Genomic DNA, 27,970 nt, shown 5'->3' with positions numbered 1-27,970 from the left:
CACTTACAGAAACATTAAATCTGGGTTACTTTTTCATGTTTCCTCTTTCGTATGTACCTTCTAGGTTACCGTATCACAATACCTGACTCTGAACGTGACAGAACTCTTTACATTTAGATCCGCAGTAAAGTCTTGGATTTTGATTGTTATTTAACGAGACGTGCAGCACACTTGAATAATCATGGTTGGATTTTTGGTAACAAGCTATTTTGATATTTCTGACATATTTTGATAATGTATTCATGTTGAAAAACAAAGAAATCGAGTAGCCTACATTCCCTAGGCGATAATGTATTGTCAATGTCAGTCTTGTAACCCCGAGTAAACTTTGCGCAATAGCCGTCTGTACATTGTAGCTAAACCAATGCAAGTTGCATTGTAGGTAAACCAATGCAAGTTGCATCATGTATTCAATAATACATGGTGTAAAGTTTTTTCTGATGGTATACGGTAAATTCGCGATAGTAAGGGCAATAATGTTCTTTTAAATGATAGCGGTATTGACGATCTTTCTGATTTCGTTCAGTGACATGGTTCTTTCCTTCAGCTATGCAATTTCATGAATATTTTGACCAACTTCCCTGGAAATAGAGAGAATTATACTTATAAATGTCGGAAGTCAAATAGCTCGAAGCAAGGGAAAATTTCCCAAATATTTGTGCATTCATGAGTTTAAGTTAACTGTATAATTCGGCATAGCGCATGAAATAATTCAAAAAGCTTCTCAAAATTGATGTTTCCTTGTTTCACTGCACATGGCAAGTTTGGCTGACATTTCCGTTAATGCTTTGTAGATTAATGTCACGATTGAAAAATGGTTACAATTTGACTTCTGAACAAGGCCACTAAAGTGTTTATCAGTGCAGCTACATATGTATAGCAGTTTGCGAATTTAGGGGATATGTGAAGTTACTGTATACATACCACCATACCAAAGTAAGTAGTCCAAGGCTACTTCTTTATTAATTTACAGATTGTGTATTCAATACGAATTTGCATCCAGAATACCTGTTGGCTAATGCCTGGATCACCTTTAGCCTATTGGAATGCCATTAGCTAGCCCTTCAACATTTTGATTCTAAGGCACAATGCCATCAGATTCTTAAATGCATGTCATACAACCTGGGGGCCCTGGGAGACTGCTTTCCTTCCAGCAAATTTGAAATCCATGCAAAAATTGTGCCTCCGTACTTCAAGGTACCTTGTTAGCATGTTTACTCCTAATTGTTTTTAATCATTTATTTCCACATTGCGTACTGTGGTAGTTGGCCTGGAGAATTCAGAAATAACAAGATTTTGAGAACTTAGTACATACATAGTCTGCCAGATTTGATGTTTACATTTATATGTTCTCCTTGTTTTCCATATACTGAATACAGTTCTATTCACCTTTGGTAATCATTCTGACCAGCACTTCTCAGACATGTCTCTTAACTATTAAAAGTTGCTACAATTTGGTTTTAATACAGTGATACCATGTCCAACCATTGAGAGAAAGATGAGGTACCTGAATTTGTCCACCAAAATCCTATAGATCCTGGTTCCCAAACTTTCATTGGCAATCTATTTTGTGATTTCCTCTGAGATGCTTCTCTCCATAAAGGCTTAAAATCATCCAACAAAAATCCATACATTCTTTGTGATGATTAATGATTTAACTGCTCATCGATTGCTTTGATGGCAGTTGATTGGATATTGGCTAACAGTAAACAACAGCGTACATATGTTTATCAAAACATGGGAACTACTATGACAGTACAGGGAGGAAATTTACAGTTGGATTCTATTAGAAAGATTTAAACTGATCAATTTGTTTTGTTTCCGCTACCTGGCTTGAGACACGATATAAATTTGGCAACCCAATTTTTTTGGAAGGGGGGGTAGAGGGGGGGGGCAAGTCTGCAAGAAACAATCAGATTAGATGTAAGGTGATCACTTGAGCATATGAAAATTTCATTAAATTTGTGGGGTACAATAGTAACAGTTTAACTTACTACCCAATTAAGAGCAAAATCATACAGATGCTTTGAGGTGCTTATAAGGCCACATCCCTATGGATATGCCAATTGTGAAACAGGTGGACTTTCAGGAGATTGTTTAATGTTTCATATAGAGGCTGTTCTGGAATGTATTCTGGTAGTCTATTCGATATTTTTGACACATAAACAGAAAAAACTCTTTCAAAATGGAAATGCAATGAGTTCTGCACAAACACAAACCCAAACCTGCAAATGAATTCCTTTCTTATGATGTCCCAATTATACATTTTGAGTATGTAGTATACATACTTTCACTATAGTGCACTACATGTTTGTACATTTTTTTCATGTTAATAGCATCTTTAACATGGTTGCAAACTTGCAATCATGAACTTGACTGTTCTGCAGTGTTCAATAAAAAGGTAGGATCCAAACAGAGGTACTCCATAGTACTGATTAATTAAAACTTTTTAGATTGTTTCTTGTTTAATCTAGCTCATAAATATATTGACATTGCTTAATTACTCTTTCAGGTTGGATTTGTCACCGGAACTGGATTTGGTGTTTTTGTAGCACAGAAGTATGATGTAAGTAGTGTTTGCCTACTGTATATATGTACATTGTTTGTCTGTAACATATATGGGAGTGATTGCACAAGCAATACTGTAAGAAGTAGTTGACCTTTTGACTTTATGTGGTAAATCTCTCTAGAAATTCTGTTGTGCACTGTAATAAATGAAACTGGTGTGTACTCCTTAGTTACTAGTTTTTAAATTCTTCATTTTGTTTTCTTTTCTGGTTGTCACTCGAACAACCAGGTATTACTCTCTGGTCATCCAAAAATATATAGCAGTTGGGTAGGATTTTGTTTTACTTCAATACCTCCAAAGTGATGGAGGGTGATACCAATTTATCCCATGTGGGGGTTTTGTTAGTGCTGTACAATCCAATCCAAGTTTGATGAAGACAAGTAGTTGTCTGATAGACGACCTCAAAAGCTGAATTTGGTCCTCTTAAAAGTTTCTGACTTGCACCCCTAGCAAAGAAATTGTCTACTATAAAGTACCTCCAATCGAGTGCAAGAGAGGTGAAGGGTGCATGTTAATCACTAGACTTGTATCGTCAGAGGTCACTAGTCTTCATATTCTAGCCTATTCTTCCTTTGATCTTTCAAAATTTGATTTTTTTTTTTCCCCTCGATTATTTTCCATTTTGATCTCTACAGATTCCTGATGTCAAGATATTTTTAGAAAGCTTCAGGGAAACGGCAAAGAAATATGAAAAGAAAGACGACAAGACATCGTGACAAGGCGTCTTGTCTTTAGCAGACTTTCCATCGTCAATCAGTGATTAACATTTGAGGCACAATGCCTTGCTGATAAAAGAGCCGGAGATCTTTGGATATGGAACCTTTTGGAGATTAGGATGACTAGCACAGCGATTACAGATCATCATGCTTTTAGTATAATTAAAGTTATTTTCAAATTACATGAATTATGAACCACTCTTCAAGAAAATCTGCATTTTTGGTGAAGAAATGTAGTGACTTCATGTGGTGTCTGGTCATTTCTCCTTTTATTTCTCTTTTCGTCTTTCACATATATATATTTGCAAAATGAGAGTCATTGGTACCCAGGTTTGTGGAAACATTTCTGTAACACTTTTTTGTAAAAGGTGGACAAATCACGGTGCCTTTTTAAATTTCAGCTCCATTATTTAACATGTTATGTAACCCTATTGAGTATGTGTAAAATACTCTGTATTGTTAAAGTTTAATTCTCCATTACAACTGCTTCATTAAAAATGTAATATTCCCAGTCCAATATTTCCTTCAACTTTTACATAAGCACAGGACTCTAGTAGAACTAAAATTTGTATTCACAAATAGATGTCCAAGCATATTGTAAGATGAGGCAATGGCAATGATGAGGAGATGTGTTAACATCTCTCACATGTTGTTGGTCTTGTTTTTCAACTGTGACCAATAGAGTGAATTTGAGTGTTGCTTTGCAAATATCTTATTGTGAAGGAGCATTCTCTTATGTTTCTGTCAAACTGTAAGAGATGAAAGTGAGTAGCCCATGTTTTTGTCTTGATACAATCTCTAGCAAAAGTGGTTTAATATTAATTTCATAGATTTTGAGTTTCTGATCAGCAAAATATAAATCCACCCATTTTGTGTTTCAATTACCAGATTTTTTTCTCTGTTGACCTGTAAGGTGCAGTTGCCTCTTAGGGCTAATTAGTCAATATTACTAATTACCTGTGTGTAGTATGTCAACAACAAAGTATTATTGTTTTCAGTATTTTCATTTTGACCTAGCTTTTTTTTTTTGTACATTCCACCCTTTGTTGTTTCATGCCACCAATAAAAGAATTCTTCCTGTTGCTTGGTTTATTCTGGTACTGTTAATGATGATTATCACATTTCAAAGCAATAAATGACAGTCTATTTTCTGCACTCATTGGGATTGCTTTCATGACTTAGGGTGGGGGAAGCTTACAGCATAACAGAGCTGTGTTACGAGTCCCTCCAAGTTGGCAGGGCACCATGATTTAGAAGGGCCGGACATACTCATGTCCTGTAACTAGTGGTGGCATTGGTGGAGGAGGGGAGGGGGGACACAGTAGTCTGTACCCAGGGTAAGGTGGGGGGTACAGTCCCCTGTATCCGGCCTGACTCAAATTTAGTGACAGAGTCAACTCCTTACAACACAACAGCACAGCACTGTCCTCAGATTTTAATGCATGAAAGTACGCTGCCTGACTCTTTTTAAGTGATATCATTATCAGTGTTAACGACTATCGATACAATATATATTAAAATTTAATCTTTTAATGACAGAAGTAACTGAATGATCTGGTGTCCTTATATCTCAACTCTTGGCTTTTTTTTTTACATTTAGCTATGTTTGCTATATGGCAGAAAAAAATAAAGTAACAAATAAAGAACTTCAAAACTCAAGAAAAGCATTCTCCTTTATTTACAAGAATGATAACACCCACAGATTATTTTCTATTGATTTTTTTTATTTTCAGTTTCACCGTTTGGCAATTTTATAAACATTGTATGAAATTTTAGTGTCTAAAGAGGCTTTGGAGCCAAAGAAACAAGACAATTGCATTCATCCACATATCAAATCTTATAAAAATTCTTTCTCAATAATTTCAATTTCTTAATAATAATTCTGAACAAGTATAAATCAAAACTACAGTGTAAAAATTTTCCAGAAGGAAATGATGGCGGTATTGAAAAACTTAGCATGCATAGGTGTGATCTGATAAATTAATTCATCGCAGGTTCTACTTGTAATGCATAAGGTTGGCATGTAATATACAGTTTTGATTTAATTCAGGACATTTCTTTCCCCAGACACTATACATAACGGTACTCTTTCAACAGCATTTAATTAAAGATCAAATTAGAAATTAAACTGCAGTTATTTAAAGACAAACTGTCTGATTGAGCTAATGGACTAACTTAAGTTAGTCCATTGGCTCAATCAGTCAGTTTGACTAATGTATTAAATAGCATATGAAAGTTGATTAAAATCAACCTGAAAAGCTTCTTCATAAAGTTTCCATTATCATGGACAAACATATCCAATCAGTGAAAGGGACAAACATATCCAATCAGTGAAAGGGACAAACATAGCCAATCAGTGAAAGGGACAAACATATCCAATTAGTGAAAGGGACAAACATACATCCAATTAGTGAAAAGGACAAACATATCCAATCAGTCAAAGGGACAAACATATCCAATCAGTGAAAGGGACAAACATATCCAATCAGTGAAAGGAGCAAACACATCCAATTAGTGAAAGGGACAAACATATCCAATCAGTCAAAGGGACAAACATATCCAATCAGTGAAAGTGACAAACATATCCAATCAGTGAAAGGGACAAACATCCAATCAGTGAAAGGGACAAACATATCCAATCAGTGAAAGGAACAAACACATCCAATTAGTGAAAGGGACAAACATATCCAATCAGTCAAAGGGACAAACATATCCAATCAGTGAAAGGGACAAACATATCCAATCAGTGAAAGGAACAAACACATCCAATTAGTCAAAGGGACAAACATATCCAATCAGTCAAAGGGACAAACATATCCAATCAGTGAAAGGGACAAACATAGCCAATCAGTGAAAGGGACAAACATATCCAATCAGTCAAAGGGACAAACATACATCCAATTAGTGAAAGGGACAAACATATCCAATCAGTCAAAGGGACAAACATACATCCAATCAGTGAAAGGGACAAACATATCCAATCAGTGAAAGGGACAAACATATCCAATCAGTGAAAGGGACAAACATATCCAATCAGTCAAAGGGACAAACATACATCCAATCAGTGAAAGGGACAAACATATCCAATCAGTGAAAGGAACAAAGATATCCAATCAGTGAAAGGGACAAACATATCCAATCAGTGAAAGGGACAAACATATCCAATCAGTGAAAGGGACAAACATATCCAATCAGTGAAAGGAACAAAGATATCCAATCAGTCAAAGGGACAAACATATCCAATCAGTGAAAGGATGACATTCCAGCACAGCCAGATATATAAAAACAACTTCCATGAGCTAGTCTCAGTTTTTTATTAGAAATACCCTTTAAATATTTAAGACTCTACGATCATCAATGAAAGTGGCTGGACTAGTTAGTCTAGTGCAGAGCCAGTCAACTCCTCTGAATCCACACACAACTCAATAGGAAAACCAGACTATGACATCCTCTAGAGACACATGTTTGGAATTCAATGGAGACATTGTGTACCATTTCATCCTTGTATTCTTTCCTTTTAATATGATGTTTTGACATTATCACCTGTTTGGCATTTCTTGTTCTTTCTCTAAGTTTTTAGAGGATTAAACATATCAATATAAAATATTCATCTTTTGAAATGCTCAAATTGCTAATTCGATAGTAGTTTTTCCTCTGATTATGCGATATCATTAGCACAGATCAAAATGTGATGATGGTAATATGATTTGATTACAAACTCAGTAAAATGGAATGATTTAGACCTTGGCTATAAGCTGAAGCTGGAATTTCATCATATCGATAGCCAGTGGATGAAAACTAGAAGAAAATTCAAGCCTGGCATTAGGTTGAAACCGTTAGTTCCGCTAAAAACCATCAAGGTTCTTCCGCCAACTGTAAGGAAATAATCAGATCAGCTGGTCTTTAACTTACATAACAGGTATAATGATGTACATGACATTTTAATTAATTTTTGCGTGACCTCTATCTGTCATGATCAATACATGGTACATTGTTGTCTTAATTCATTTTACTACAAGCCACTGCCCATCAAGTATAGCCCCAGAATGGCATAAAATATTCTAAATGACTTTCAATGCAGAAAATGGGGGGGGGGGGGGAAATTAAAGAATTTGATATGAGTAAAAGCAAATTTGGGGGACAAGTCAGGTGAATTGTTAAAAAGTGTGATGTATCAAATCATACCAATATGTTTTTTGAAATAAACTTAGCATAACATAAGGGTGAAGTGCTAGTGATGTAAAGTACATTCATTTATCATGTACCAACCTAGCAAGTCAAGTGACTGTGGTAACATTATGTCTGGCCATGCAGAAAGTTTCGATAATGAAGTTAACATCCGGGTTACATAATACTTAGTAACTTGGCACACAATGTGTACCAAATGCCTCAGAAATATTTAATTGTCTAATTTAATTGTAAAAAACTTTTGGGATCTCTGAGCAGGATTTTAAATGGGTGTAAAGACTCGCCCAAAAAAAAATGTCTAATGCCGGTAATCTGACCGAGTTTCGAATGAGGTGTAACAGAAGTGTTAGACACCACCATTGATCCCAGAAAATTCACACACAGCTTGCTACCGTCGGTTATGAGACGTTGTACAGTCAGTACATACAGCTGCGGTCAATACCCACAGCACAGTGTACAAACGATACAGCGATGGACATCTCAGGTCCAGCTAAAGATAACAAGGTATCACGTTTCATTACTGTCTGCATTTTGTAACGATACGAACAAAACGTCACTTGCAAGCAACAGAAAGTTAACTATTTTAGATGGCTGCACGCGGTTTGGGGAGAGTCTTCAATGCCTTTATAGGTCTGCCTCATCTCATTTGCATATTATACACATTTCAAGGAAGTTTAACTGTAAACTGACTAAGTACTGGCAACTGACACTGTTAAAGAAGGGAAGGATAACTGCTGAAACCAGCAAGTTTAAGCAGTAGCAATGCTTTGACAGCTTATATTCCTCCCCACTGACCAGCTAACGCCAAATTCCAAAATCTATGGTATTGAGAGGGAGTGGTCAGCTGGCAAGATGCCAAAGACAGTGCCAGATCTGTCATGGTGACATTGACCAAGTATTTTCTCATTGGTATTTACCTTGCTGGTAGTCAACTAGATCTGGACAAGTGGTAGATTTACTTTCTCGTCCATCACTGATAGCTTTCACCTGGATGGCATAAACTTCCTCAGCTAATCTAATCCCCTCTGAGCTTCTCACAAGATACCTGAAAGAGAAATGTTTTGCTCGCAGGTAAGATCAAATCTGGTAATTTCGTGGCTCCTTCGAAATGTTATTTCCTAGCCACTTTTCTATTTCAATGGTCCATGATACTTATCAGATTAATCAACAATATAAATCAGATTACAATCAGATACAAACAATATAAATCAGATTAATCAACAAATTGACATTACATTCTAGAGATGTTTAAATAGCTACAATTATGAATGGAATATATCAATACAGTTACATTAAAGGTTTTAGTCCTACTTATTGTGTTATTAGGCTACTATAATTAAAAATAAATGAAACACAATATGTTTATTCACCTTAAAATTTAATAATCTTAAATTAGGTACAACACATAAGAATTTAGTTCTTCTAAAGAAGCTTGTTTCAACTGGAAGAGCCTTGTGTTGCTATATTTCTTTACTACCGTAATTTTCATAATATTCACAATAAAAAAATGAAAGAAAAAGAAAGATAATTTCACAGCATTGTAATTACACACCCAGTTATTTCTTCTGTTACATTGGCCAGTGTTCTCCATCCTTGATTCCACGGTGTCCTGATATCCCTGATCATCACCTGATACCCGGTAGGCTCGGCGTAGTCCTCTGACGGATTAGGTGTCCACCTGATCAATACCTGATGGATCAATCAAATAACATATTTGTCACATGTAACCAAGCAATTAAAATAACACAAGGTGATGAACACAAATTTGCAAGTAATAGCAGTTTACCCTCTGTGCACTGTTTGTTTAACTTGAGAGATTTAACATTCCTGACATCTGAAGAACCTAATTATTTAGCATTAAATAAAACATTTAATGAATAATTGTTTCAGCTGATGACACTAAATAGGTGGTTTAAGGCCTACTTGTGATCTAGAACTGCTTTAGGATTTAAAAACCCTCAACCCACGATATCGTTGATGGAGGGTAAGTAATATTCCAGTCAACCTATGTATCATTGTTACCTGTTATATTCTATTATATTAATTTATACAAACATTACCATACCACAGGCGTTTTCAATAGGAAACATGGAACAATTCTGGCCTGCGAAATAAAAATTGGCCACGATCTTGCTAAGTATATGGTCTCTGAATGCCTTAGGCATGAGAACTCTATACCAGCCTATCGTACACATTATTCAATCTAGGTGTAGTGAGATGTTGGTTCTGTTTGGCCCTCAACTCCAACCAATGTTTTTCTCTGGCCCTCGTAGAAAATTAATTCAGACCCCTGCCATATTAGTCAGTGGTGGCATTCACAATCTTGTTTACTGATGCATTTTACGATGACCACCATCCTTTGTATAATTCCTACACTAGGTTTGCTTGATGATAAATTGCTAGGTTAGTTTCTGTGTAAACAGTTTTCAGAAAGGACACTAGGGACATAAACTTGCATGATTGACAAAACTCACTAAGAAAGTTCACTTTATTTCGTAATTATTTTGAGGGGCATGTTGGCAATTATTTTGTCATACATATATTAATACAGAGTTTGTTCTTTTTTCATTCATTCTCTGTTTGAAATCAAGCTGTGTTTGTTACAAGGCTTAGACAATGAATTTATAATTTATATTAAAAAAACAATTGAAAAGTGTGATATGACTGTAAAACATTATCCAGCTTGGATAACAAGAAGCAAGAAATAAACACACAGACCAAGAAATAAACACACAAGCCATGAAATAAACAAGCATAACTACTTTGCAGGAATTATTCCAAAATCTCTCAAGCCAGAAGAATAGGATCCTGCAAAAGTATTAACAGGTAGTCATCGGTGTTTACAACACTGAATTGCACTTTCTGAGGTCATCCACTATACACAACGCATAAACAAAGCCTATAACACCTTAAGATGGCAGGCTTAGAAAAAAGAAGATAGCCCTTACAAATTTGTTGTTTATTCATGACATCAGAGCATCAGATTGGTACATTTTCTGTTAAGGTGCTAATGCAAGCCATTTTCCTGTCTGTCAATTCTACATGCCAAAAGTTGGGTCATTTAGGTAAAGAAAACAAGACACTGCAATTTGATTGGCTCTGAATACTCCCTGCTGTGAGATGGTGGCAACAATTAAAAGGCAACAAAAAAAAAAGGAAAAAGATCCAACATAAACTCAAAGAATAGGAACGATACAGAGGCAAAATGGTTATATGAGCTGTAAAATAATTATTAATAGCAGGAAGTAGATGAAACAGTTTCAAATGTCAAGAAATTATCAAACTTAATTTTTTTTAGTAGATCAGCACTTGTTAATTCTTCAAAAGACCCAAGAAATAACTGATGCAGAACCAAACATCAAGGAAACAACTTTAAGCTTCATCTCATCTGGAGGAGTTTGATACCTTATGCTCTCTTTCTAATTCAAAGTCAGCAAGCTCTATTCTTACATCTGTTGGAGGGGCTGGATATGCTGGGAGAAATAGTATGGAAAACACATTCAGGGCAGAAATAAAAGACTATGTTGAATTAATGTCAAGCCAAGGTAAACATTCCTCTTGCACAGACTCAGCAAAGTTCCAAGAGTCCAGCAAGATTTATTCAAGAGTGGACAAATCATCTCATTTTCTTCTTGATTAATTCTATTGTTTAAGCAAGCTCAGATAAAATGACTTTCTTTGAAAGACACTGTATGATTAGTCTGCCACATTCATGTGTTACTATAATGATACTCAACATGTTTGTACTTACTATGTAAGTTACCGATACTCACCATACTTAAGTGTGGTTACCGTCACAAGCTCTGAATGAAGGCTTTCTTGTGTATGGTTGTATTTTGTGGAGATACAGAGCTCATAGCTGCTAAATGGTTGCAGGAATGGCAGAGAAATTGTGAATGTGTCATTATCTCTTGTGGCGTAGGTTTTAAAGTCTGAGAGGTTGTAGATAGTATAATGGTAACCATCTGCCTTGTTGTAGAGAATCGTCTTGTCTGAATTCCGTTTGCTAGTCCTGTAGACGAAACGAAATCCAACGATGTAGGCGCCTGGGCAAGAACTTGAAACAATTACGAATCAAAAAACTACAGCAGAAAGATAGATTGTTTAGGTTTGCTCTTTTGAAAGTGATCTGTATATTCCCCCTAAAATATGTAGTATGCTGAAATTCTAAAAAATATTCTAAACTTTGCCAAAGTTTCTTCCTCATAGGTGGTGCGCTTCCTCTAAAGTACACATAATTATCACAGCTAAACACTGAATAAATGTGACTTGCATTCTAACTGGGAAAAATGAGATTGGGGGGGGGGGAAGGAGGGGGTGGGGAGTTAGGCATCGCAGTAGGTGAAGTGCTTAGCCCCACAGGCATGACTGAAATTTCAACAATCCATTTTCAAATCGATTGTTCTTTTGGTAGTACTGTAGAAACTGCTAATTTTCCACCACATCTAAAAAGGTATTTTTTCCCTTCCTCTATATATGGTTGTTTGAAAGTTAATTGTTGTTGCCAGATAAAGTATACATTATTCCATTAGTAAACACAGTTTATGGACTGGTTAGGCCATGATGGAAAATGTTTATTCATCTTAAAAAGGTTTAATACTTGAGATTTTATTTACTCCGATTGTTTTGATATATTACAAATGTAATATACTGCATATATGGAATGTTGCTAATCTACCAACATTACTCAACATTACATTAAAGCATTACAGAGAATATAAATTTTATCACTGGATAAACTATTTTACACAGGAAGAGCATACAAATTGAGCTTAATTGCAATAATGATGTCCTTCAGTCTGTTATTGCATAATATTTACCTAACACTTTCACAAAATGTTTAAGCTTCATTAACACAGCAATCAAACATATTCCGCTTTAATCACACACTGAATTAATCAATCAATCATTTTGTCATCATCTTCTTTGTCCATTTTGACAGAGACCTTTAAAAAATATTGCCACCCAGCCGAAACTTTCATGACCATCCAATGGTGATGAATAAATTTGACTCAAAGAAAATAAAGAAGTGATTATGCTTCAAGAGACAAAACTATTCCTTACTGTAATCTGATGTGTACATTGTAGTAGAGAATCGGCCAAACATAATCCAATGGCTGACTCCAGCTGGCATTGATGTGAGTATCAAACGGAATGAATTCAATTCCTTCTGTCAGCGCAAAAACTGCAAGATTAAAATAGGAAAACACCTCAATGACTCCAGACAGTGTGCGCCAAGACTTGAATTAAGGATCGAAAAGGGCAAGTTGGCAGTTGTCCTGTAATTTCATTGAATTGGCTGCGGAAAATGACAAGTTTTTCTCAGTTTTGAAAAGTGCACCAATGCAATTTTTAGAATCTGAAAGGGTAAGTAAGCACTCTTTCTAAAGTGAGATAAACCACATACAGAAATGACAGAAAATAGGAACTAGGACTTTTTCCTGCTACACGTTTGAGACATGATATTCTCAGAAGTCTGCGGGATGAATTGAAAGTAAAATGATCGCGATCCTGACAAGGTAACAGGTAATCTGTAAAGGCAGTACAGCAAGCGGTAGGTGCAACAATTAGTTTGATCGTTACATAATTAATATGCACGTCAGCTCAGTTATTAATGTCATAATCAGATATTTCCAACAAAGATGAATATTAAAATCATAAAGCACTGTACAGTGTTAGGTAGATGCAACATCGAGCGAGGCACTCCCTTTACCTGCCATGACGAATACAACTCTACAAACCAATGGTATAATGTCAGAGAATGCTGGTTCATTCTTTTATAACAAGTAACCTACCTTCCTTCAATGGTAAGTCCATGACATTTATACTAACAGCTACTTACCAGGACATAGGTGACTGCTACATCTCTTTCGTTGAAGTTCTTTCCCACGGCATTCGTCGCCACCCCATAACGGAGCCGGATTTGAGCAATTTCTATTTCGCCAGCGGAAACCTCCGTCGCAACTCGCACTGCAAGATGTCCAATTAGTCCACTGCCCCCATCGGCCATGAACTGTCAAACACGTAAACATATATAATCCATTATGTCCTCATGTTTGGTTAATTCATATTTCTTTAGTTCTTTCTAACGAGTCAATTCTACAATGATTTCATATTGCTATGTCAAATTCCAAGTCCAACAACTGCTCAGCTGTTGAAAACAACTACTGGCCATGCATGTGTTATTGTTTAAAGCTTGCATTGAAGGATACAAGAAGATTGTCCTTGCAGAATGATACAATTCTTAATTTATACTAGACTATTATCCCCACTAAGGTTAATTCCGGCCAATACTACAACCACCACATGGGAATATCAAGATATTAATATAGGACAACAAATTCACAGTACCTGTGTCATAGAAATATAGTCCATCAAATATTAAACACGTCTGCGCAAGATTCGCTAGTGAGCCAAATGTGTAACATAAACTAACCAGGACAGGGTTGCTGGTTGCACCGTCTCCACTGAGAAATGGGATCCTTAGCTGGGCAATCTAGACCATTAGGTCCAGGTCTTGGGTTGGTACATGATCTGGACCTTGCCTGGACACCTCCTAAACAGCTAGCAGAACAGATTGACCATGGAGACCATTCTGTCCAACCTCCATCTGTGAACGACCAGACCTCACCAGTGTTAATCTCGTCGAGATGATCCCTATTCTTAGTTAGTAGGTATAGCTAGGTGATAACCATAACAAAGGGTCCTCCTCCCCTTTCTCCACAATTTACACCCCACTTCCTCCCATGCATTCTCTCCCTCCTGTCTATCGAAAGGAAGTTTTGTGCCAGAATATAGGATATACTAATTGTCTATTTGAAAGAACCAGTGGGCACACTAAGGTAATGCATACTATGCATTTCACTTTACCACAGAAAAACATACTATCACCACTTCCAAAATATCGTGTTTATTTGCTCTATCAACTAGCCCTTTCTGCAATCTTGACTTGGTTCACTTAATGCACAGATGTACAGAACATTTATGTTCCCTGTAACCCTAAGTCTCCCAAATACTACCTCTCACCATCTATAATTTGCATATAAATTTTAGAAGACAATTTCAGGATGTCCTATTTAAACCAATTAAATACAAGTTTAAGCGGCAAAATATGGATTTTAAAAATAACTTTTGATACATTTTGCTTGTTAATCATATGCATTTGTTTTTTTGAATCAAGGTATTTTACATGATTTAATTACAGTGTTTATAGAAATTGACATGATGATTTTGCATATGAATTAAGTACTAGACTCAAAAGTGCTGCACCAATGTTCAAATATTCTGTTTGTAATTAGTATCACAGTACAATGAAGTTTCTTCTCCTTTGAATTAATTCTGACTTACTGAGACAAGGTCTGTCTTTACAAATCTTCGCTTGCTCCCTGATGCCGATGCAGTCCTCCCCGCCGAAAGTGGGAGGAGGGTCATCACACTTTCTGGATCGGTGTAAAACTCCTTCACCACAGGTCACAGAGCAAGGGGTGGACCACGATGCCCACTGACCCCAAAGACCGTTGACTGATATGTCCAGGGGGAGGGGGGGGAGTGGGGGAGGAGAAGGAAAGAAGAAACAATAAGTACTTTCATAGCAAGAATCAGTTAGTTTTCCTGCTATGAGTAAGTTGCCATATATTCTAGCCAATATGTTACATAGGATTGTACATTAAGAAAATGAGAACTGTATGAGGAAGGTATACTGTTTTACATTTGCAAGACTATGAGGACGAAAACATGCTGACTTACACTGTGTTATATTACATATTGAGACTGAGGTGTGTGGGTGGACTAGTCCATCTATACGATACACATTTGTTTTTATAAAGGTGCTTTTAAAGTTTACTTAATAGTTTTGTTTTATTTATAGATATATGGTTAAACTAAACTTGCTGTCAATTTTAGGCTAAAAATCAAAATCCTTCTAAATGGCTACAGTGTGCAGATATTCTAAACTAAATATTTTTTTACAGGAAACAGAAAACTTGCCGGTTGTTATCTCGATCAGCTACTAGCTCTGTCTCCACTTTTCTAAAAAAACTCCTCGTTCAGATGCAAATGAGAAAGGGCTAGCTCCCTATTAACCGACTTGAAATTTCAGTAGTAGTATACAAGGCTACTTAATTAAAAGTTGGTATCGATGTTTTAATTTGAATATAAAGAATGAGTTAATGATTATAATTATAGCACATACCACCACAAGGTTGCACATTACATTCTCTGGTTTCAGTTGTGTTACCATGGCAATCAGCACCGTCAGAGCTGGGAGGAGGGTTAGAGCAAGACCTGTTACGAAACTGAAAGCCTCCCCCGCAGAGCTCCGAACAATTAGTCCACGGTGGCCATTCAGTCCACCCTCCATCCACTAAAATTTAAACAAATTTGGGCAACAAGGACAAAAGTAACACAAGAATTAACCATTAATTGTACAATACAAAGGAGCAGTTTTTTAATTTGATAAGATATGATGAGAGCAAAGACAACTTGACAACTTTTCTGTGTAAAATAAATAGACATCAATTACCCCACACATGTCCGGAAAACATTGATGGCGGCTTCCAACATGAAATTAAATTCATCATAAATACGCTTCAGTAATTCTTTTATTAATCATATATTACCGGGGCATTCTAGAAGCTCCATGCAATCTTCTGCTTGGTAATAATTATTGACAATGAGATGACCAGGACAGTCCCTTCCTCCGCTTGTCGGAGATGGATCAGAACAAGTCCGATTTCGGCTGGTGACACCAAAGCCACATGTGACTGAGCATTCATTCCAAGAGCTCCACTGGGCCCAGTTGCCATCGACTTATATTATGAGAGTTAAAACAAAGACGAGTAGGTAAAATCTCCTAAGTAATGTGCAAACAGTAAAAAAAAAAAAAACATGTCTCCAAGGAAAGCCTGTATGACTTCCATTATCAAGGTTACAGATACAAGCAGTGATGTGTGCATAGGGGAAGCATAGAGGGTGATTCCCCCTCCCTCCCCTCCACTATCGTCAGTAGGGATAAAAATGTTTAGACGGTGGAAAACGTTCAGTCAGGTGATTTTTTTTATATGCAGTTGGGTAATAATTAGACCCCTCCTCTGGGCCCTAGACACCGTCAGAAGTGGATCCATGTGGTGTGGAAGAAATGAAACATTTCAACAGTTTCTTGCAAACATTCTAGTTCAGATGGTGAAGAACTGGGAATTAAATGTGAATTATATTATTAGGTGTAATTTTAATGGTAATATATCTGGGAATGATAGACATGGTAGCCATGCAATCATGACAGTTCTAAAAGAACCGTAAACAGGTTGAAGAGATGATCATTGTGTGAATTTGAAAATGATTTAGGCTAGCTTCCACATGAGTATCACGTGTATATTGTATACCCCCAGCGGATTACAATACATCAAGTTAGAGGGTAATTACGAATTGTTAATATTACAATAGCAAGATGTTGACAGAGGAACAAAGAGCTAAAGGCGAGCAACAAATCATAACAAACCTTTGCAGCTTTGTTCCCCACAAGACTCTGTCTCGTAGCTATCACCAACACAGTAGTCGCCGCCGTACTCAGGAGATGGGTCGTCACAGTAACGAATCCTCTGACGTGTTCCCCCTCCTCCACACTGCACGGTACAGGCACTCCAGTCATCCCATGAACCCCAGCCCCCATCAACTGGAGAGAAAGAGAGAGAGATTAGAGATAGTTATTGGTAAGGTGTCTCATACTGAGAATGTAGTACAGAAATAGGTATTCAGATGTGGAAAAAGATATGAAGGGTTGAGAACTTGTTGGTCAGGGCTGATGGAGCCAAAGGAACACAGGGTACACGTTCCCACTCTCCCCCCCCCTTACCCCAGTTTTGTGAAATCATCAAAAGTGCCCCAAGCATAAATTACAAGTATTTCCATTTGTTCATGAAAAGTACCCTTTCTACTGAAAATGTGTCCTTTTGTTATGTCAAATATGCCCTTTTGTTAGGTAAATTAAAAAAAAAAAAAAACTTTAAAGTGACGTTTTGTTGACAAACCGAATGCCTAGAGGAGAAATAGGTATTCAGATGTGGAAAAAGATATGAAGGGTTGAGAACTTGTTGGTCAGGGCTGATGGAGCCAAAGGAACACAGGGTACACGTTCCCACTCTCCCCCCCCCCTTACCCCAGTTTTGTGAAATCATCAAAAGTGCCCCAAGCATAAATTACAAGTATTTCCATTTGTTCATGAAAAGTACCCTTTCTACTGAAAATGTGTCCTTTTGTTATGTCAAATATGCCCTTTTGTTAGGTAAATTAAAAAAAAAAAAAAACTTTAAAGTGACGTTTTGTTGACAAACCGAATGCCTAGAGGATCCATTTTTTCTGCAATTTTGAGGTGATTTTGTAGTTTGGCACCTTCCAATTAAAGTCACATGTGTCCCTGCTCTTTGAAGTTTGTGCCCGCACCCCAGATTGAACCCTGTTCTGCAGCCTCTGCAAAATACACTAGGAAGGGCTGCTACTAATCTAAGCACTGTCCCATACTCAAGAAACGGGCATGATCAGTCTAAAAGGCTGATGCAAGTAGTGTCCCTTCCCAGACAAGAGTTACTAATCTGATCAATGCCCCTCCTCATGCAGAATGCTCTAGGCATACTTACATGTAAGTGATCAAAAGGCTCTATACACGAAACTCTACCTAAACTCTACACAAAAACTCTACAACGTAAGTATGAACACTAGGCACTTACTAGGACATGGGTTGGTATTGCACCCTGTGGTTTCTTCACTCTCTCCACCACAATCGAGCCCTCCCCAGACGGGTGCAGGGTTGGTGCAGGTACGGGTGTGAGTTTGACTGCCTCCTCCACAAGATTTTGTGCAAGTCCACCATGCTGACCATGGGGCCCAGTTGCCATCCACAGGACAAGGGTCAACGTTGCATATTTCTGTTTCATTCCAAGGGCCTGGGCAATAATCCCCTCCATTTTCAGGTGCTGGATTGTCACAGGAATGTGATCGGAAACGGCTGCTCTCACCACACGTGCTGTCACAGCTGCTCCATGCAGTCCACTCACTCCACTGACCGTCGATTGGTCCTGAAAAGGATAAATTAATACTGGCAGTATGAAATCATGGCCCACCTGACATACTGAAGAAGGTTTCATGATCAAATGATGATACCATACACAATTAATATCGAACTTACTTATAGATACTAAACTTAACTAAAGTATGACTTAAAAGGAACAGAATTAAATTTGATTTGTTGTAGACTATAACAAAACACTGCTATCAGTTTAGGTAGTATTACTATAACACTTTTAAAATTTGGAGAATGACCCTTTAAACGACTCCAGGTTCATCAATTAAACTTGACTGAACTACTTAGTTTAATACACATACTAGTACGTCAGTTCATCAGATACAACACAAAGCTCCATGGGAAAGCATAATAGATTTACAGCCTCAAATGACATATTTTCATTATATTACAAGTTTTCCACGAACAAATGGTGTGGCGAATGTCATGCAAGGGTATACTCTGTTGCAGATAGTGAATTTAAAAGAAAATGTTTCGGTTGAGTTAATTAGAATTTCTAACATTTCTGCAACGAGGAGGCCCCTAATCCTCAATATAGCCTGCAAGGAGCATTCCTGCGGTTAAGATATATTTTCACGGTGAACATCTTGAAAACCAGAATACAGTAATTGTAGTAATATTGCTAGAACTCACTTTTTTTTTGTAGATGATATCAACATATCTTCTCTCAATATGTCTTAAATTAATTTACTGAACAATTATTTAATTAATTAATTATTTAGTTACCATAGACTTGAACGTAAAAGTACTCATATCTTTTTCTGGGCATCCACTTCTTTTCACTATCATCCCAATATTTCTCAGTGTCGAGGTAGTAATAGTAGCCAGTGTCCTCAACTGTAGGATAGCCTCTCCATCTTAAAAAATAAATAATTATTTTTTCATTGACAGCAGCAACAAAGATGACATTTAGTTATAAAGGGACCAACTTTAAGCATTAAAGTACATTAAGAGTGATGGATCTTGCTGTGCAACGTACTGCCTCTAAAATTCCTTCCATCATTACACCTCCACAGCAAATTACATTGCTATTAAGGTTTTCACAGAAGCTATAAATGCCAAGCAAAAGAGATTTTCCAAAGCTATTAATGAAAAGCTTTAAGATCATACACATTTTAGCATGAGCTAAAAGGGAGCTAGAAGTTATCAAAAGTATATTCCTAGAGGCTTTGATCTTCTTAATTATCCCAGCCATTGAGGATCATAAGAAAAGACTAAATGTCTCTGTGTGAATAACTACTGGCCCTTTCAGTTGTCACATTAGAGTACATAAGACAGTGATTTTACTATTGGTGATAGCAAGCTGGCTCGACTTTTGCACAAGTGAACAAGCTTTTGTGTATTAAAAACTTTTAATCCAGGAAACTAGTCAGATCTAGTATAGTGAGTTTGCTATGTAGTGGCAATGTGCCAGCATTATCGAGACAGGCGTATGGGTAGATTGAGAATGCTATAGAATTGCTCAGTGTCCAGGTGATCCTATCTGTACTTATATTAGTCAAAGTGCTATATATTGTAAAGACTTTGGCTCAAAATGTTGCATTTTGGCTGTAAATCTTAATGACACAATACCTCCCGGGGATAAACTTAGTCACAGCCATCAGCCAGGTCTCTGATAACATAAATATCCCTTACAAGGTTAGTCAAAATGTTTTTAAACCTTAATTGAGATCCTTTAGAATGTGGTATTTACCAGTCAAATCATGCATTAAATGAAGTATTCATATAGTTATACAGAACTTTGTATCCTAGAGGCAAAACACATTTTTCTTTTTGCAGTAAACTAATAACAATTTAAATATATCATTCATACCAATGTTCCAAAAATGATAAAACCAAATCAAGATTTACTCACTCAGCTCTAAAGGAATAGACACCTCGTGGTTTCACAATATATTTGGTGAGTGTAGAATTCTCAAGTTTTTCACCACTTTCCTTGTAAACATAGGGCCCTCTTAGTATCAAGGACTTCCCTTTCTACAAAAAAGAAGAAAACTTTTGTACAAAGAAGATTGTAACTAAAATAGAGGCTACATATGATACAGGGCAAGATGACTTTTTTTTACCATTCTCTTAAAGACACTATTAAAAACTGGATCTAAAAGTTGTAGGATATAATTAATACATCATTAACAGTATAGTGGAAAATAAATTCTTCTGCCATTGTTTGAGCAAAGTATGCATTTATTGTACCTATGATCCTAAAGGGGATCCATTATATAGGTGACTCATTTAATATTTAACTTATAATTTTTTTCCGATTCATCAATATCATGTATGTGACACTACTTGATATTGAAACAAATTGAATACAGGAAGAAATAGATGTGAAAGCAAGCTACTTCATCAGTTACAGTTAACAAACACTGTACCCTACCCTACCATATTATTTCCCTAGTTGATTAAGTTGCCCAGGTAGTTGGTGTATAACAAAGGAAGCCTGCAGCCGGTGACCAGCATATAAATCCTCTTTTTTTTTGTAAAACAAATTTTCACTTGTTCCTTGTGGGGTTAGGTAAAGCCTCTATTTTTTAATGACCTCCACCAAGTTGAAGGAGTTGTTGATTGAGCCTTATGGATGGTGCCATAGTGGCCTCAATTTGTATGTTAAACTTCATGCATGCATCCTAATTTTATCAATCCGATATGCGGTCAATCGATCACAAGACAAGAAAAGCTGACCTTGACAGAGAATTTACATGCTTACCGTAAAGAAATCTATTTGCAGTTGGTCTCCTTGCCACACAACTACATTCCTGTAATTCATGGTCTCTAATGTATAAAGATACATGTTATAGGCTATGCAGAAAGGGAAAAAAAAAACAAATCAATATTCAATCATTTTTATTCCCTTCCTTTCTGTTTTGAACTGATTCTCTGGAGGGCGCCACAAACTGATGCCTTTTTGACATTGGTGTCCTTGTTTTTGCCGAAGATGAGCTGTTGTGCCGCTCAAACAATAACACTCATCTGTGACATAATACATGAGATTTATTCCATAATTATTAGCACACTCTACAAGCCTAGAAGACATCAAAGAAGCCTACCAAGGGCACCACCCTATCACAAGAGCAACTGGTCCACCTGATTTAAATTTAGTATTAGCACCCACCCGAGGATTAATTATTAATTCTGGATTTGCGCCTCCCTTTTCATATTTGGAGAGGATATTTATCAACACAGAGAGTTCATTCTTATGCATCACATTCTGTATAAAGCTAGATATATTAATTAATAGAAAAGGTAATTAACAATAGTTTGCATAACTTACGTATGATACAAGAAGGAGTGGAGTCATTCCAAACGCCTAGACTGCAATGAATCGCTTTGTGTGGAAAGTTAAATCCAGGTTGAGTGGGATCCTCATCATCAAAGTGAGTACCAAAGCCACATCCAAAGTGTACCGTTCGCTCAGTTAGGTCTTCATTGGACTCATCTAACATGACGTACTCGGCCAATAAAGTATTGGTAAATCTTTTCTTACACATATCACCTGTATGATTTTGTTAAGATAATAACCACACATTACCTCAAACAAATGCATTAGCCAAAGAATTCTCCTAAGCTGTCCTAACAGACTATGAACCATAACAAAATGCAGGCCTAGAATTCCAAAAGTTTAGCAAGTTGCAAAAGTAAGTTAACTGGTGCATAAATATCTCCTGGCTTAACCCCAATTCCCACAGTTTGCATTTTCCCCTTGTATTAATTCAAAACCAACATTAATCTTGCACTATCAGAAAAATGCCAGCGATTGTTTTTCATTATCTGCTGGCTATAAGTATGATGTTAAATGAACTTAGGTCTACATCTGCCTTATTCTAGGTTAGTTGATGAATGAAAAGATAACAAATTCAAAGCCCATGAATGCAATGGTTTTATAGTAACACTGTTGAAACTGTTGTTGCATAGAGATATATATTTTGTTTTGTCATTCAATGAAAGTGGAAATTAGACAATAGGTAATGGAGATATCAAATGGAAATTTCAGACTTGGGCCTACCTAACAATACAGTCAAGAGTCCTATCTATAAGGATAAAAAATCAACTTACTATTTCCATATCCAAGGTCAGAGTTACACAGAAAAGCAATCACTATTACTGCACATGGTACTACAAAACCTGGCTGTATGAAGTATTTCCATCCCATATATTGTCTCTTTCTCCTTATCATTGTGAATTTGATCTCCAATGAATGTTAAACTCTCTGAAAGGAATGTTGAGGAAAAAATTGCATGCAAGTAATAAAGCACCTGTTCCACAGCCAGCTAATCACCAATAGCCTCATCACCAGTAGCCTAATCACCAGTAGCCTCATCACCAATAGCCTCATCACCAGTAGCCTCATCACCAGTAGCCTAATCACCAGTAGCCTCATCACCAATAGCCTAATCACCAGTAGCCTCATCACCAATAGCCTCATCACCAGTAGCCTCATCACCAATAGCCTAATCACCAGTAGCCTCATCACCAATAGCCTAATCACCAATAGCCTCATCACCAGTAGCCTCATCACCAATAGCCTAATCACCAGTAGCCTCATCACCAATAGCCTCATCACCAATAGCCTAATCACCAATAGCCTCATCACCAATAGCCTAATCACCAATAGCCTCATCACCAATAGCCTAATCACCAATAGCCTCATCACCAATAGCCTAATCACCAGTAGCCTCATCACCAATAGCCTAATCACCAGTAGCCTCATCACCAATAGCCTAATCACCAGTAGGGCCTCATCACCAATAGCCTAATCACCAGTAGCCTAATCACCAGTAGCCTAATCACCAGTAGCCTAATCACCAGTAGCCTAATCACCAGTAGCCTCATCACCAATAGCCTAATCGCCAAAGCCTTATTAGTAACATGGTGGGCTCATAATTGACGCACTTAAGGATTTGATTAGATAAACGATGTCTATATCAACTAGTGTTCGACCGATAATATGATAATCGATTTTAACAGTTACCAATTAGTTCCAATGACAATCCGGCCGATGCTGATTACCGATTATTTCATCATTTTTGTGGAACTCAGGCCGCCTTAAAGGCATTGAAGACTCGCCCCAAACTAGCGTTGTGCGGTAGTCGGATTTCATACAACCGGTAGTGTTGCAACATGAATCCCGGTATCGTAACTACCACCGGGATTTTCCTCAACTTTCATGCTATGGTTCAAAGCACTTACAGTAGTTACGAGATGTCATACATTCAATAAGCATAGCCTATAGGCTTTGTACATACTCTTACACGCACGGTTATCAAAAAAAGAAAAAATATAACTAACACGCAATATTAGGGCCTTTGTTTTTTAACATACACTTCCAAAAAGAAAAGCACAAACCTTGGAAAAAAGCAACCTACACCATCCTTCATTCATACTCGACGTACGATATTTGATTTACATGTTCTCACATGGATTAAACTTGTAATCCATACACAAACAGAAATTGGGAGTTACCCACTATTCCATGATATTGGAATAGGGCAACCCCTTCAAGTTCAAAAGTTCACAATGAAAAGTTTTTAACTATCAACATGTCACCACGTGTTTGGAACTTAAGACAATAAGATGTAACATAGGGACTACGTAAATACAGGACTAGAAACTACATACATAAGAATAGTACAGAATTTATTTATATCGTTAATCGGCTGGATACTGGATATACTCCCTGCGGTTTTGGCTCAAAATTTATTAAATCGTTAGAATTATTATAACAAAATGAGGTGAAATGCATAAGGGTAAGATTTTGTACATGGGAACCTTCACAATCATCGTTTGAAGGAAGAATAAATAACGAAATTTCAAAATAACTTTGAGGTCCCGTAAAATGCTGAGCCAAAGTAACGTTCGATATTTGGTGTAGCCTAGGTCCAAATTACTACGTGAAAAGTTGATTCGTTAATATATAGGTCTAGGCCATTACGTAAATTGATCAGATATTATTCAAACTAAGAACCCTTTTTTTCTTTATTTCAAATAGTAACATGTAGATATTTTTAATATGTCCGGGATTCCCGGGAATGATACCGAAACGAATGTAATAACCGGTTGTTTTCCCAATACCGGTAGTAGTTACACATTGCACTGTGTTCGGGACTAGTCAATACTTGACTACCGGGATCCTGCACAACGCTACCCCAAACCGTGCGGCCATCTGAAAAAGTTAACTTTCTGTTGCTTACAAGTGACGTTTTGTTTGTGTCGCTACAAAATGCAGACAGTAATGAAATGTGATACCTTGTTATCTTTAGCTGGACCTGAGATGTCCATCGCTGTATCGATTATACACTGTGCTGTGGGTATTGACCGTAGCTGTATGTACTAACTGTACACTAGTGTCTAATTACCGACGGTAGCAAGCTGTGTGTGTATTTTCTGGGATCGATGGTGATGTTCAACACTTCTGTTACACCTCTTTCGAAACTAGGTCAAATTACAGACTTGCTTATTTAGTATATGCGGTCAGGAGAAAAAAAAAGTTGCTTCGGGTTTTTCACAAAAATATGCATAAGAAAGTTTGCCTAATCACAAAATACTGTAATACTGTAGAGCTACTGAGTACTGTCGCCAAACATATGAAGCTCAACCATTCTCTGGCCAGACTAGCTTAATGTTCGTAGAACTCACAATGAACATGATGTTATTGTTTTCACTTTCCAGTTTTCACCTATGGTGAAACGGCCAAAGTGGTTCAAAAGTATATTGATTTGGTTTTTATATTTAGTCGAGACAATTAATCTTTCTTATCAATCGTTGAACATGATAACATGAGATTTTGTTGATTTTGCAAGAGGCGAGGTGAAAAAAAATAATTATGTCGTCCTCCTAAGCTTATCCCAGGTAAACTGTATGATGTCAACTGCCAAAACTGGAAAGTGTATCGAACAGCATTAGTACAAACTCGCGTGAGGGACTTGTGATACCGTTACAAGGTAGATGAGCGCACCTTCCCCGGCTTGAATAGCGTTGAAGCGAATGATCTACGTTTTTCTCCGGTTGTGGTTGTGGTGAATCAAAAGCGCAGAAAAATACAATCATTTAGGTTGAACGTAATAATCGGTTCCAAATAATAATCGGTAATTTGCCGATGCCAATTATTTACCAATTGTCTGATAATCGGCACGATGCCGATTATCTAACCAATTGTCGGTTGAACACTACTATCAACGTAAAATCCAAATCACTCAATTGTATTCATTTTCATGTGTAGTTCCTCACATATTAAAAATATCTGACGTGTCAAGTTCTTTCATACCCCTAAATTGACACATTCGTCGATAAGCTAACTGTAGTGTAGACCTGAAGTGTACACCCATTGACTTTGGATGCTGTTTGCTATGCTATGTGAGCCTCATAGTCTTAGCTCTGACAAGTCGGGTCCCAGAGGGTAATTGTATTATATTAAGGTAATTTTGGTTATTTTTAGGGAGTAGGATTTCCTAATGCCAAAAAATGTGCAAAACTGGGGGGAGAGTACTGTACATGTTAAAGGCTTTAAAAAACACAATTTGATCAGCATATACCTGAAATGGATTCAAACGCATCATTCATATATATGTTACTCTGCTTGACTGCAAAAAGTAAAGGTTGCCTGCTGTATCGTTGCTAGTAATATCTGAAGCCTTTACTTAGTACGAAGTAAGTACCGCACTGTATATGCCTAGGCCCAAGTGCAGTTTGAGACTGGAACTGGAGTGGAAGCACATGCACCTGTCCATTGCAATCAGTGCTACCTTAGCCTTAGGCCTACTACTACTACTAGTAGTAGTATAGTCATGTATTGCAAAGTTCGGAACACTGCGAAGTTCAGACATCCCTAAGAAATACACGATTTCACCAGGACAACCTATAGCAACAGCCAATTTCATATATACTACGAAGCTACAGATACTTTCTCTCCAAAATGACCTGTGTGCAAGTAAATACTTCCATATTTGTCAATAAAATGACAGAGATCTATGAAGTCTGTTATAATTACTGAATGAGCAACTGCGCCACCAATTTTATCACCAGCGCCACACTGTGGGCCGTGTGTCCGAACTTCGCAATACTCTAGCAAAGAAATACAAGTTCCACAATCATGAAGAATCTTCTTGGAATACAACGTGAAAACAGTTTGCAGGAAAGAAAGTTTGGCCGTGTTTCGTAATATAACACACTTCTCCCACCATATCAAGTATATTTTCAGGTGATTTATACCAGAACAGAAGATATAGTTTTGGGGTGTTTTAAGGCTTAGGTGTCCGAAGTGTCCACGCTACTACTAGCTCAGTAGCTAGGCTTAATAATTCCTTCTAGTTTGTTTACTTAGGTGAAAGGCTTTAAGTACATGGACGTCATTATGTAGTAGTAGGCCTAGGCCTTAACTACAATACCTCACACGTAGCGTATGCTATATCTTATGAGATTCATAATCATATAAGATAATTTTGCTGAACACATGGAGTTTTCACGTTTGGCTAGGCCTTACCAAAGTTTTATCTTTGTTCGAAAGGCCTAACAATAGTACTACCACTAGGCCTAGCCTAGCTACGAGTCGAGTATGACGGACGCTTGGCCACGTCCGGTGTACTTTAATGAAATAAATGTGTAGCACATATCGACACATTCATAGTACATCTATGAATAATCAAAGCTAATAAAACTTTGGATATAACTTTGGTATTATCAACTATTAACTTTACTGTATAAACCACCTTACCGATGATGATTACCAGGCCATTTCTAGTTCACAGATAGGGCTATACGTTAGTTTGACGTCACCCATGCATATCGTGTGAAACCGGACCATGCCAAAGATCTTTCGCGAGCTCATGGTTCGTGCAGTACATGACATATGGTACGGTGGTTCTGAAAGGATAGACTGAAGATTTACTTTACGTTTTATTAGTATAACACATCATCCCGATAATTCGATATGATAATTTCGTCAAGATGTCAGGTTAGCGTAAGTTGTCGATAGATACAGTATTTTTTTTTGACGTGTTGACAAATTTGTCAGGATATATAAATTCCCGAAAGTCGACAAGTCATTAAAAATATTCAAATTTTGTGTACATTACGCCTGTACCTTTAGAACCACCGTACTATGGAGTACGGGATTGCCAGATAGACAGTATATAGTCCCTTTACAGGCAACGGACTCGACGATATATGTAACGTTCAAACATCCCTTATACTATATTGAATTACAACCAGAAGATAATATTTCTAATTTTCTAAATTTTGTACTAAAGATGTCGTAATATCTTCAACTTTTTTTTATTCTGAAACCGGCCGCGATTTTTCCCCCAGCGCTTTGCATACCTTGCTCCCATTGGCTGGGGTCCGTATGAAATAAGCTTCATTACAAGTTCAACTACTAAACAGAATCGCTCATCACATACCACTTTTCACAAGGCCACTTTGCACGCTACA

The 27,970-nt window shown here is 37.1% G+C and overlaps 2 protein-coding genes and 1 long non-coding RNA gene across 6 annotated transcripts; 2 read left to right on the top strand and 1 right to left on the bottom strand.

The window, feature by feature from the left end:
- Positions 1 to 41: 41 nt before the first annotated feature.
- Positions 42 to 4,949, top strand: LOC139959479 (uncharacterized). The gene is made up of 3 exons (XR_011790136.1): positions 42 to 196; positions 2,513 to 2,566; positions 3,205 to 4,949. It is a non-coding gene; the product is annotated as an uncharacterized lncRNA (long non-coding RNA).
- LOC139959442 (SCO-spondin-like) lies at positions 3,562 to 27,398 on the bottom strand. 4 transcript variants are annotated; one of them, XM_071957082.1, is made up of 19 exons: positions 27,255 to 27,398; positions 22,601 to 22,754; positions 21,819 to 22,040; positions 21,255 to 21,346; positions 20,403 to 20,524; positions 19,274 to 19,404; positions 18,195 to 18,542; positions 16,970 to 17,143; positions 16,092 to 16,280; positions 15,665 to 15,835; positions 14,821 to 14,994; positions 13,910 to 14,083; positions 13,316 to 13,486; positions 12,538 to 12,658; positions 11,247 to 11,485; positions 10,879 to 10,946; positions 9,026 to 9,162; positions 8,391 to 8,518; positions 3,562 to 7,158 (listed from the first exon to the last, which is right to left on the bottom strand). In XM_071957082.1, exons 2-19 carry the CDS (start codon positions 22,719 to 22,721, stop codon positions 7,058 to 7,060), a joined length of 2,883 nt encoding a protein of 960 aa, XP_071813183.1. In that variant the 5' UTR covers positions 22,722 to 22,754; positions 27,255 to 27,398; the 3' UTR covers positions 3,562 to 7,057. The 4 variants fall into 4 exon arrangements, 3 of the variants coding, with proteins under 3 accessions (XP_071813183.1, XP_071813189.1, XP_071813193.1); XM_071957088.1 differs by having other exon boundaries at positions 22,601 to 22,755; positions 27,259 to 27,379; XM_071957092.1 differs by lacking the exon at positions 27,255 to 27,398 and having other exon boundaries at positions 22,601 to 22,769.
- Positions 22,739 to 23,269, top strand: LOC139964760 (uncharacterized). The gene is given in 2 exon segments (XM_071966715.1): positions 22,739 to 22,784; positions 22,875 to 23,269. Coding segments are annotated over 2 exon segments (441 nt in total).
- Positions 27,399 to 27,970: the final 572 nt, after the last annotated feature.

The sequence above is a fragment of the Apostichopus japonicus genome, chromosome 3, assembly GCF_037975245.1.
Source record: "Apostichopus japonicus isolate 1M-3 chromosome 3, ASM3797524v1, whole genome shotgun sequence".
NCBI lineage: Eukaryota > Metazoa > Echinodermata > Holothuroidea > Aspidochirotida > Stichopodidae > Apostichopus > Apostichopus japonicus.
This window is presented reverse-complemented; position numbering and strand designations above follow the sequence as displayed.